General features: G+C 32.8%; 2 protein-coding genes across 5 annotated transcripts in view; one reads left to right on the top strand and one right to left on the bottom strand.

Moving 5' to 3' along the window:
• Window positions 1–1,564: 1,564 nt before the first annotated feature.
• On the bottom strand, window positions 1,565–5,449 carry LOC127709257 (histone H1-like). The gene is made up of 2 exons (XM_052214686.1): window positions 4,836–5,449; window positions 1,565–1,799 (listed from the first exon to the last, which is right to left on the bottom strand). The coding sequence occupies exons 1-2, from the start codon at window positions 5,361–5,363 to the stop codon at window positions 1,737–1,739; spliced, it is 591 nt and encodes a 196-aa protein (XP_052070646.1). The 5' UTR covers window positions 5,364–5,449; the 3' UTR covers window positions 1,565–1,736.
• Window positions 5,450–10,505: 5,056 nt separating this feature from the next.
• Window positions 10,506–12,735, top strand: part of LOC127709241 (uncharacterized) — a 142,061-nt gene continuing 139,831 nt past the window's right edge. For all 4 annotated transcript variants that reach the window (XR_007985563.1, XM_052214656.1, XM_052214653.1 and 1 more), the window contains exon 1: window positions 10,506–11,348. Coding sequence is in view for 3 of the 4 variants with exons in the window: in XM_052214656.1 (XP_052070616.1) it covers window positions 11,265–11,348 (84 nt within the window). In the remaining variant the exon portion in view is untranslated. The remainder of the gene's footprint in view (window positions 11,349–12,735) is intronic.

Raw genomic sequence — 12,735 nt, 5'->3', positions numbered from 1 at the left:
CCCTTTAAACAAACCTAAACATAAACATTAAATTGTACACTATGTAAAAGTCAATGAACCATAATGAGGGGGTGGGGTTATATATAATCTCCATGGAAATGAAACTTGTAAATGCCAATACATTTGCATACCAAATATCATTTCATTAGTGGTTCATCTTAAACTGACCTAATCATAAACTAATACATGTAAACTAAGCAAAAGTTTAAAAGTCAATAGACCATGACGGAGGGGAAAGGACCAAATATTCTCCATGAAAATGAGATTTGGTAATGCTTATACAACTGCATATCAATTATCATTGACCTACCATTAACTGACCTAATACATGAAAACTAAGCAAAAGATTCAAAGTCAATAGACCATGACTGAGGGGTCAGGGCCAAATAATCTCAATGGTAACGAGATGTGCCAATGTTAATACAACTGTATACCAAATATCATTGACCTACCACTAGTGGTTCACCAGAAACTGGACCTAATCACAAACTAATACATTGTTGATGCCGCCGCCAATAAAAGCATACATGTCTTGCTTTTTGACTCCCGTCAAGGCGAGACAAAAACTTAACATTGACCAATTGAACCATGAAAATGAGGTCAAGGTAAGATGAAACCTGCCAGACTGACAAGTACCCATTACAGTCATTCCATACACCACATATAGTTGGACTGCTGCTTATAGTATAATCACGTAATCACGCAACTTTAACCTTGATCACTGATCCATGAAATGAGGTCGAGTGAACCCTGTGTGACAGACATGTAGACATTGCAAGGAACCCATATACCAAATATGGTTATCCTATTACTCATGAGAAATTCACACGACCAAAAAACATTTTTTTTTCAAGCAGTCGTTGAACCATGAAAATTAGGTAAAGGACATTGGACATATGACAGACGGAAACTTCTTAACATAAGGTATCTGCATACAAGATATGAAGCATCCAGGTCTTCTACCTTCTGAAATATTAAGCTTAATACAAATAGTTTACGCTGCCACCGCCGGATAGCAATACCTATGTCTCGATTACTAGGCGAGACAAGATGATGACGGAGGCAGTTTATAAGACAGAGAGTAAATGTAAAACCATATAAAACAGTTCCTGGAACAGAGGCAATACCAAATAACCAAATCAAATGTCATTATGCACAATTTTTAATCAACTGTTGACAAAGAGATGTCATGATTGTAATGCAAATGTTTAATCGGCTACTATTTAGAGAAAAAAAACAAGATTTTTTTTGTCAGACATTGATTAAGCAAATTTTTTAAATAACATTTTGCTATTAGTAGCTAGTTTGGTTGTACTTGGACAGGTTGCAATATTTTAGACTAATCAATGAAGAATGTTTACAATGTAGTTGGAATTACATGAAGGTTGTAAATTTTGCTAGAAAATAAGTTTCAGTCAGGGGGAAAAATGAGAAAAAAAAATTCCTTAAACAATTGCAAAGCTTAATGACTTGTACTATTGCAAGTGCTTGTTTGTGTACTATTATACTTGGATGCAGTCCCCCCTTCCCCAGTAAAAGAAGCTGTAAACAAATTGATTTTTAATTTATACATTTTAATATTAAAATTGATATTTTAGTTTTAAAATACTAATATGAAGCACATTTATCCATCAGCACATGTTAATTCCATTCAGACAAATTAAAAATAGTTCATAATGTTAAAAATTCATAAAACATTCAAAGCATTGCACCAAATTTGTTGTCCCAGGCTCTCACTACTTCTTGGCAGTTTTCTTTGTTGTCTTTGGTGTTTTAGGTGTCTTTGGGGTCTTTGGTACCTTCAAAGAAAAGAAAATATTCATTATAAGATGACTGGCAAATACAATGCATCTTCTGGATGAAAACATGTTAGCAAGATATGGATATGAATCCTGCTTTGCACAAGACTAACTTGCTGAGCCAAAATTTTAATATGCTAGTTCATAAGGCAACACAAGCAGACATATTTTACCAACACCCAGACAAATCATTCCGACTACAGTAATTCAATCTTTGCCATTACCACTCAATGCAGTGTGTTAGGCAAAGCAGCAGCAAAAAAATACCTATTTAAAAGTCTTTTGATTGACCAAAACAGAAATTGAACCCAAGACAATCACACTCGTCAAAGTGAGGATGCTTCCACAGGATCACCAAGGCGATAAATTCATTATATGCTGCAAGTTTCAAAATATGAGCTAGTAGTCCTGAATGAGGTTCCTTTTTCGTAATAAAATTCAATCCACGCACTAAACTTTAGTGTACATGTGAAAAATTCTTAAATCAGACAGGTGATATCATTTATATCTGAAACAGAAAATTTTCAAAATTAAGTTTTTCCAGTTAATTAAATTCCAACTGTCAGTGGGCATTCTGTGAAAAATTGCTTTAAAAATATAATGGTCCAACAACTCTGGAATGACAAACCAAAAATGTTTCAATAACCAAATGGAGCTTTCTTTAATCTAGTACATGTATCTAGTATAAAAGAATTCGCCCAATCACCCCCATTTTGCAAACCAACATGGCGGACATGGCTAACAACAAGGGGGTAAAATGCTCTTTGTGTATCATCTTGAAAACCATTACAGCTAGAGAAAATGTATAAAGGTCAATTTTTTTTAGAATGTCAAGATCTTCCTGCTGTCTGTCCATACTTACAGTAATTGTCAGATAACTCATTATAGTTGTTGCCCTGAAATATTTTTACTACAAAATTTTATTTTTGCATATTGTCTTGAAAACTAGAATAGATGGAGAAACAATTGCACAAATGATCAGCAAGACGAGATCAACAAATAAATCAAACATGGTCGAAATTGTGGCAACTCCTTGTACGAGTTAATATTGCCCCTAAGTGATGATTTTTCTCCTTTTTTAGTTGGTGCTCATTATCTTGAAAACTATAATAGAATAAGAATATTATTATTTCCCAAATTACAGAGCCCATAAAGGGCATAAAATCAGTTACAATTGTTTGACATAATTGATAATTACAACAATTAACATCACAGTGTACATGTAAATGTATATTTAGTATATTAGCATTGGTCAGAGTCAGAGCCAACAACAATATATAAAGATAAAGATCTACAAATTTGTCAACATAGACAAAATCATTAGTCAACTTTCTTGCAGGAGTTATTGCCCCACAATGATTTTTACATATGTTTGCATTTTTGGACAAAAATAGTCCTGAATGATAAAGAAAAAAACAGGAAAAGCTTGTCAAGATGGCTGAAAATGAAGTCCACTATTTATATTGCCTTTTAATGAGTATTTTTACCCATTTTTTTCATATATATTGTACAAAGACAAATAGATAAGAATCTAAAGGCTCTAAAGTGCCTGTGTTGCTCATTTAGGTCTATGTGCAATGAACTCTCCAACATTGTACAATATAATTCATGACTAAAATCTTTTTTGTTGATTTTGTATTACTGATCATTTTTTCTGTTTAGTTTCTCTCTCTAGTTTTTCCCAAAACACAAAAAAAGAGTAAAAAAAATCGTTATTCCAAGGGAATAAATTTAAAATTTCATCTATTTGCAGATCTTGTCTTACTGATATTTGATTTTAAAGTTTCAAACTATTTAATAGTTTTCAAGATATTAATAGGCAAAAACACAAAAAAACATAATAAAAGTGGTAATTTAAGGCTGATAACTCCCATCTTCTTATCGTTAGCCTTTAGAAATGATATAATGGCTGTTTGTGCGTGGTGTTGTGGTCTGTTTGAGTGCGCTGTATGGCCCACTAACTCCTATAAGGTGTCAACTCACGATTTCAGCCAAGTGGACTTGTTGATAGATCTTGTCCTGCTGAATTTCCTCCCCCCCCCCCATACTATCTATTATAGTTTTAAAAATAATTGGAAAATGTCACATAAAATATGATAAAAATCATCATTCAAGGGCAATAACTCCTGTAAAGAGTCAACTGGCGATTTCAGCAGTATTGACTTCTTGGTAGATTTTGTCCTGCTGATAATTTGTTTCAAGTTATTTATCTATTTTAGTTTAAGATAATAGGCATAAACCCAACATTTTTTTTCCTATATAGCCATACGATTTTTTCAAGGGCAGAAACTCATATTTGTCTTTAAACAATAGTTTCCCTAAAAATATAAATCATAAATACCATTCATAATTTTTTTTTAAAACTGCTTTCTGTATTTAATGGATTTTTTTTTTATTCAGATTGGACAAGGATTTGTATAGTGACTATACAAATCCTTGAGATTGGACAAGAAATATCTTCAATAGGTTTTTACTAAACATTTGAATTTATATGAAATAATGGGGGAATTTCCGAAAGGTGGAACACTTTTGACATAAGATTCGAACATTCTGAACATTTTTGCTGTCAAATTTTCTCTATTGCGGTTTTTAAGAAAAATATACAAAACATGATTGTTAAACCACGATTTATTTATAGCTATGTCGGTAATGTTTGTTGGCAGGGGATTATCGGATAAACTAGATGCTGCTTGGGATAGAAAAGCACTCACCCAACCCCTCCCGCGACTTCCCGTCATGTGGCAACAGTTTAAGATTTCGCCAATATTGAGCCTCCTCGTGGCGTTTTTGATTATGTGATTACTTGGCCATTTTTATATTGATTATTTGATTACCAGAGCAAATATTTCATGATTATTTGATTATTTGATAATCTAGGACTGTATTTTTGATTGTTTGATAAACTTGTTTAAAAAAATAATTAATGATTAGGTGATTATATTGGCAGAAAATTTGTGATTATGTGATTACTTGGACACCCGCATGAGCGGCCTCAATATTCAATATTTGCTGTAAACATCTACAATATATACTTACTGCTTTGGTTGGTTTCGCTGTTTTTGTCGTTTTCGTCTTAGCTGGTGATTTAGTCTTCTTTGGTTTGGTTTCCTTTTTATCTTTGGATGCCGTCTTTTTAGGAGATTTTGTTGTCTTCACTTTTTCTGTGGCCTTTTTCGTTGTGGTTTTCTTTTCTGTTGAAGTTTTAACTTTGGTGGTTTTCTTGACAGCCTCATCCGTAGTTTTCTTCACCTTTTTTGTTGGTTTCTCTTTAACTAGCTTGAATCTACTCATTAAAACTGGTTTTTCTAATGTTGCTTTTGTTTGGACAATGATGCCTTTCTCTAAACCTTTGGTGAGTGCTTGACGAAGTCTGGGTTTTAACGAATTTGGATTAATGTCTTTGTACTTTTCACAAATATAGTTTTTGATAGCTGAAGCAGGAACACCTTTGGGTTCATTTATTGCTTCCAGAGCATCTTTAACCATTTGAATAGTCGGTGGATGGCTTGGTGGCGGTTTAGCTGTTTTCTTTGGTCCATTTTTGGCGGGAGAAGCAGATGCCATTTTTACGCTTTTCTCTTAGTTTATCAGCACGTTATCACAAAAGCAAATCGGGTTCACCTTTTTATATGAATAGTGCGGACGTCGCCGAAAGCGTGGATTGAACAATAGTTCAAATGATGATCCAATCAAAAACAACGTAACTTAAACAGCCAAGTCAACTTTAAAACAATTGAAACAAAATCGTCGTTTAAAGATGGGCTCTTTCTTTTACACATAAGAAATTTCCATGAATTTGCATTTGATTGACAAAATTAATTTCAGCAGATATAGAGATAGATAAAGGTTAAAGATATTCTTAATTGTTTAATACTTATTGAACATGTAGCAATACCGACGGAACAAACTTTTGGCTTGTAAATGGTTGAAAGAGCCCAGTTTAAACGTATAAAGGCATGCCTTGTATAAATAGCTTGTTTGGGGACAAAATATAATTATAATTCATGCAAATTCCAACCAGTGCTTCCTAGCAGCTAACTTGATTCCTGCTCCCAGTTACATACAGCATTTTGTTTATGTCACGTGTTATGCTATTTTTCTTGTGTGCTTGTAATAAATGATTACTAAAATTATGCTGAGCTTTGCTTTTAATTTAGTGCCTTATTTTTATGGCTTAATTTATATGCTATGCTATGTATTTTTCTTTGTATCTAAATGTGTTCTCTAGTGCTGCATGCTTTTGTGTTGTTGTTTATATAATGCTTGGTGAATATATATGCTGATGTTTTTTATAGTCGGTTGTAAAAGCTCCATAGAGCTCATGTAACTTTTTGCTCGCGGTATATATGAGCCTACTCTAAATAAAATTTCAATTTACTTACTTAAGTACTTACTGTTTCGGTTCTTTTACATCCTTGAATTTCAAACATTCGGCTTTGAGTGTTCCTGATGAAGGTAAATCCAGAAAAGCTCTTCGGACGCATGAAATTTATATATAACGTGTTTGTTTTAATTTTTTACTTAATATACATGGTTGAGAACAATATTTAAAAAAAGAAAATGATACATTGAAAGGGTATTCAACTTTTTTACCACTGACTATCTATTTCTATATGGTATGAAATACTAAAATTACTTCCTCCTTTGAACAACTGTGACAATTAAAACAAGACTGTCTTAAATTATTCAAACGATGTTGAAATTCAAGAACTACATCTTATGACGCCACCTGCACCTAAAGAGACTGACATTACTAGTACTCAGATTAAGTCTATATATATAATGCATACAGTCGTAGTTTTACCTATGATTTTAGCAAGGCAGGTATGTGGGGGGCAGTCCCCACCCGAAAGCATTGATGTTTTGCAAGTGAAATCGTATTTTTTTGTTATTATTTCAATCAGAGGAACCTATCAGTAGCTGTTTCAATGTAAAATAGGGAGATATGGTATATGTCTCTGGGCGTAATTACCATCGGGACAATCAGTCCAAATGAAGCGGATTTAAGGGAGCAACCATCTAACTTCAAGGGGGGGGGGGGGGTATGTTTATTTGTCTAGTCAGAAATTTTTTTTCACGCAAACACTCTTTTATTTTTTCGACGCTATCAATCAAATTATTTTTTTTTTCAAAATTTAACACTTTAAGGTATGGGGAAAATCTGGATACAGAATTTTTTTTTGTCATCTGCTTGACCACATTATTTTTTTTCATCAAATTGGGGATCAGAATATTTTTTTTAAGAAAAAACCATAACCCTCCCCCCCTTTTTGGAGTTAAATGGCCGTTCCCTAAGCAACTGTAGGTCACAGTACGGCCTTCATCAATTAGGAACACCCATACCGTATAGTCAACTTAAAAAGGACCCGACATAAACAAAGTCCATGGGAAACTGTTCAATTGATAAAAACAACGGCCTGATTTATGACAAAACAATAAAAGAAAAATAAATATGACAGACATCAACCAACTGAAAGACAACTACTGAGTTACAGACGCCCGCATGACTTGGGACAGGAACATATAAAACATGGCGGGGTTAAACATGTTTATTTCGCAAATATGGCTTTGACCAGGCGTGACTTCAAGTTGTGAATCAAGTCCCCTACGAAAAACAAATCTGGGAAGCACAACATCTATGTGCCTCTTTAAAATACTAGTAAGTATAACTCATACGACTAGCTACGGTTTGCTGCATTTGGTGGACGCTGTTTAAAAATGTATATTAAAGGGTGAAGGTTAAACGGCTACATTTTTTCTTTTTTAAAATTACCGAGGCAGTTGCTTCGATTAGCACCTTATAGAGCTTCTTATATAGGTTAGATGTCTAAATGAATTTTCATTAGGAAGAAAGAGCGCCAATTTCCATGGATTTATTTCACAGCCTCACGTGTGTGAAGTTCTGACATTATATTTACTTATTCATAAACATGCAATCAAATTTTATGCCTAAATATATATATATATAGGTAAATTCTGTAGTTTTAATGCAATTGACAAATTTTGAGTATTTTTTCAAAAAATATATATAAGAAGATCTAAGGAGGACATTCCTAACCAAAAATACAAAAATGATTCTTCTAGAAGTAATGTTCCTTCTGATACAAAGTAATTAATTTTGGCCAAAGAAGTCCGCCGATGAAAAAAAAAGAAACAAGTAAAAGTTGCTTAAATGTCTTCAACAGCAATATCGTTGAATATTATTTTTTTAATGGAAATATGTAAAATTATTTAAAGCGCTTTAGAATTTTTAATTTTCTAATTCCAATAGGTTCTAATTAATTTGTTATATTGACCCTATATCGACCCTATATTGACCCTATATTGACCCTATGAATGTAACAAATAAAGAATAAACTGGACCTGCCTCTTTTTAAAATTGAAGATAAAAATAGAAATATATGAAATACAATCATTTTTTCCAATATGTCTGAATTACAGAGGATTTATAATACGATTTTTTCTGCTGTGTGATACTTTAGAGTGACCTCCTCAAGTCTTAAATATCTTTCAATTTCAAATAATTTGATACGACACCTTACAAGGTATTATAAACACTGGCATATAAATGTATATCTTGTTTTCTGTATAGATATGTAGATATCTTGAAGCGAATACTACAACATTTTTTTTAAACAATCGATGCTTTGCTTTTAAGGTGTAAGCTTTTTAGCTTATTTTTTTGAAGGACCCCATTTCCATCAACCGTATTAGATGAAAGTATTTTGTGAGATATTTGCCTCGTAAACATCTACCCGGCCACTGTCGTCTCCTTTCATATAGATATATTTTTTGTTATTACATGAGTATTAAAATATCTAAATATTTAGCATTTTCATTTTTTTCTTCAAATAATTCACTTTAAAGCACACAATGGATTGAGCAGAAAATTGAACGATTTTGGTGGATAAAACAAAACAAAAATATCGTGCTTCGTGTTTGCACATCATATAATGACAAGTGCACATCATAAAAAGGTAAATGCACATCATATAACGAAAATGGGCATGATAAGACAGTTTTGGCGTTCTATATGCTTCACAAATTATTTTGTGACGTCCCCCTTTCGTAGGTCCAAACTCCACCCTATCCTCCACCTATTACACAGCCAGTGGAGTGAACAAATCCATCATAAGGTCTTACGCCGTATGGATAGGCATAATAGCAAACTTTAATTCTTTGTACGTCAACACACATTGTGAATGAATTTAAAGAAGACGATCGAACACCAGTTCTTAAATGTTCATTTAATTTCTCTGTCAGCGGAATTCAAACCAGAAAAAAAAACTTATTTCAATTTGGTATCTCGTCCTGAATATTATGAACTATTTGCCACTGGACATGAAGCAAACAACAATCAATAAATAAATCAATTTGTTATCACAGGAGATCAAAACACAAAAGTGGACGAAAAGAAATTTTTTATACGTGATTTTCATATTTTTAAATTGCATGTTATAACTTTATAAGAAAAAAACAGATATAAAGAATGATTGGTTGATTGATTGATTGTTGTTTGCTTAACGTTCAATGTCAAATATTTCGCATATGTCAAGACAAGAACAAGTTAATCATTATGTCAAATAAGTATGTACAGAGAGGGGATAGTCGGACTGCCACTGGAAAAGAGGAAACACGGTTGTATAGGGGCAGAAATTTGGCCTAGGAACAGGATACCTATAAACGACAACAGTTGTTGCAAAGGCTCTTTAACGTGCAGAGACCGCAGTATTCGTCCAACATTGTGTGCGCATTTCGCCAAACCGATTACGTCCATGCATTGTGGAGAAGGAGGGGAGGGGAGGAGTGCCAGTCAGACAGAGATACTGGTCTGGAATTCGATCGAGGTGAAATGGAAAAGCAAATTCAATTTTGTTCTAAAGAGATTATTTGAAAGTCAAGTATTTTCCACTGACATACAAATACAGCAGTACTAATACAATAACCTTTGTGTTTAAGGGTATTTACACACACAAAAGAACAAAAAATACGAGAGACAACTCCTAATACTGCTTACCTTATTTGTTGAATATAGTTTTCGTGATGTTCTCTGAACAATTAATGACATCGGAATTACTGATTTTATTTTTTGAATTAAAAAATCATAAACATCTTTTAAATTCCAAGACGCTACTATACGTTTTCGTAAACAATAAAAAACCATGCACATTAGAAATCATTTTATCAAATATGTGATAAATATGTTTTTTGAAAGAAAACGGTCCTATAAAACCACGCTCCGAAAAAAACAAAATTAAATTTTATTGTAAACAAAATGAAAAACAAACGAAAAGCTAGGTAATTGAAATTCATTATTAAATGTAGATACTTTTAATTTTGTGACCTCTTTCAAGTGTAAGTGCACTTAGTTTTAAGATTCTCCATTTTCTAATATTTTCACAACTACATGATCTTATTACATATTCGTGTGTTCGTTTTTGAAATTAATGTTGTTTGAATGTTAATGCATTTTTAAACACAGTTTGTATTTAGCACAGTAATGCTGTGAAAATGCCGCAATAAATGAAATATATATGTTCCGATTTAAAGACGAAAATTTATACACATTAATGTGCTGACAACTACAAAATTGGTATATTTCTCTTGCTTTGTCTCCGAGGAATGCAAATACAGTATTATTTAACTTATTTATTTGCAAATTGATAGGGTAAAAGTGAACCACACCCAAGCATATCAATATGAACTTGAACAACGGAGTGTACTTAAGTTCATGTTATATCCTACACTATCACGATGATAATTATTCTCGCTGGGACAATGGATGGATTTAAATGTTGTTGGCTTTAGTATTTTTATGGATATTGATACTTATAAATACGAGAGACTGTCATTTAACTAACAAACACATGCATTATTTTACAGCAGTATATTACTTTAACTATGAATGAGTGCAGTGTTGATATTTCATTGGTTAGTCTTTGTTTGCGCCCAGTAAATATTCCTGAGGCGACTGGTTTAGGGGAACATTAATTTTTGTGATCGTTTTAAAAATATTGTGATCTTATCTTATGATATAAGTGACTACAGTACTTTGAACAGAACACGTTATGTGATATAAACATACACAACAAATCTATTTATTGATTGAGCTATAATAGGAACCTGTATTTCCCCCGGCTATGTGTATTGGATCATATTTCTACTGATATGTCGCTTTACTATACATACATACATGCCGGTATGACGGAATACACTACAATTGACAATGTGTATCTAGGATGCTGACCATGTCATTGTTAATTACAGATAATGACATTCAGCCGGATTAAATCAAATCACGCTTTGTTTTTGGATTTTTAAACACAGCTTAACCGAAACTGGATTTTATAAAAAAATATATTGATTTCTCTAAATACTGATTTCAAAAAGGATTCTGGAGACGTTTGCTTTCCGAGACGACCCGATGTCGCCCCGGGGTGGGGAACGACTTTTCTGTGCAGTCAGATGGTCGGGCTGATGTCCGTTTGGAAATTGATTTTTCTGATTTTATGGTCAATTGGATTTCTTATATTTACATCTTGTGTCAAGGTTGGTACTTAAATATGTAACACGTGCTTTTATGTCAGATTTAACTATTTTAATTACAATCTTATAACTATGAGATTATATAATTGTTGCATTTTCATTTGCCAATCTATAGTTTATTTCAATAGTTCCTACCTAAATTTACCAAAATAAAAAAAAAAAATATTTCGAAAAGCTTTTATGATATCAGCCATTTACCCATACAAATCACTGCTTAAAATGTTAGCCTTGGTCTTTGCCATTCTGTTCATACCAGAGGTGGGGGCAGAAATAATCAGCCAAAAATAAATAGTATCACTGAAGTAAATATAGAATTCAAGACATGGATTGCACACAAATTAAGCGTGTAATTTTCAGAGGTTATTGACCTTGGATTCTGATGCATCACGATATCAAGCGGAGAGGTGTGTTTCAACATCTGCAAATATAAACATAATCACTAAGTTATAGTCCGAATAAGAAATTTTGCAATTTCCAATAATGTTTCTTCACGTATATAATAGCCCAAAAAAAAAACACGATAGTATATTAAACAAAAATGAAGGAAGACAGGGGGAGGGAGTTTTTGTTATACTAGTACTTTCAAACCAGGTTGAGGTTGTAAAAATGTTAACCCCTAAAACCTAGAAATAAATGAGGCTATCCTATGCATGCCTTCTCCTTGAGCTTTCGTATGTATATACACAAAGCATCAACGTGTGTTGATTACATTCAACGACAAGATGAACAAAGTTATTGACAACGACAACTGAATGCAGACAAATACAGACGGACAATTGAAAGAAGGGATACATGCAAAATAAACAAAACTACAAAATAAATCCAGGGCTGGCATTACGAATTGCCTTTAAAAATATAATAAATAAATAAATAAATAGTAAGAAAAGAATTAAATAAACAAAATTAAAAAAATAGGCTAATAAAATAAGTCGAAGGTATCGCAGATGCAATATTTGAGTTTAATTAGAAAGATTTTTCTGTCATTGAGAATCACATATCGAAATCCAGAAGAAAATTAACAAAATGCACGTATGTGACGTTAAAATCAAAATCAACGGAGACAGACGTACGGACATAGAAAAAATAACTACAACCTACAATAAAACTTTGCGTAGTTCGAATGTCCATCAAAATGTGGAGTCATATCAATTGCACAGGAAAGTTAAGCATAAAACACGTTTTGTATCGATAAGGTTTTAAAATATTTCAATTTCCATTTTCAAAACATTTTCCTGGAAGAGACGCATAACATGGATTGATTTCTTACTACGTATATTTCTCATTTTGCCGGTTAAGAAACGACTTTCTAGGGCGGGATATTAATTTTGTAGCGTGATAAAGTTTTTAAAATCATTCTGGTTCTGTTTTCAACCTAGCATAAAGAAAAGGC

This window comes from Mytilus californianus, unplaced genomic scaffold (assembly GCF_021869535.1).
Source record: "Mytilus californianus isolate M0D057914Y unplaced genomic scaffold, xbMytCali1.0.p SCAF_7, whole genome shotgun sequence".
Taxonomy (NCBI): Eukaryota; Metazoa; Mollusca; class Bivalvia; order Mytilida; family Mytilidae; genus Mytilus; species Mytilus californianus.
Note: the sequence above shows the minus strand (reverse complement) of the source record. Positions and strands in the feature narration are given on the sequence as shown.

Excerpts from the sequence above, each read along its gene's own strand:
- LOC127709257 (XM_052214686.1), bottom strand. The coding sequence starts at position 5,363 with ATGGCATCTGCTTCTCCCGCCAAAAATGGACCAAAGAAAACAGCTAAA. Across the intron at positions 1,800-4,835 it reads CAGCGAAACCAACCAAAGCA|GTACCAAAGACCCCAAAGAC; the intron begins GTAAGTATATAT and ends TTTTCTTTGAAG.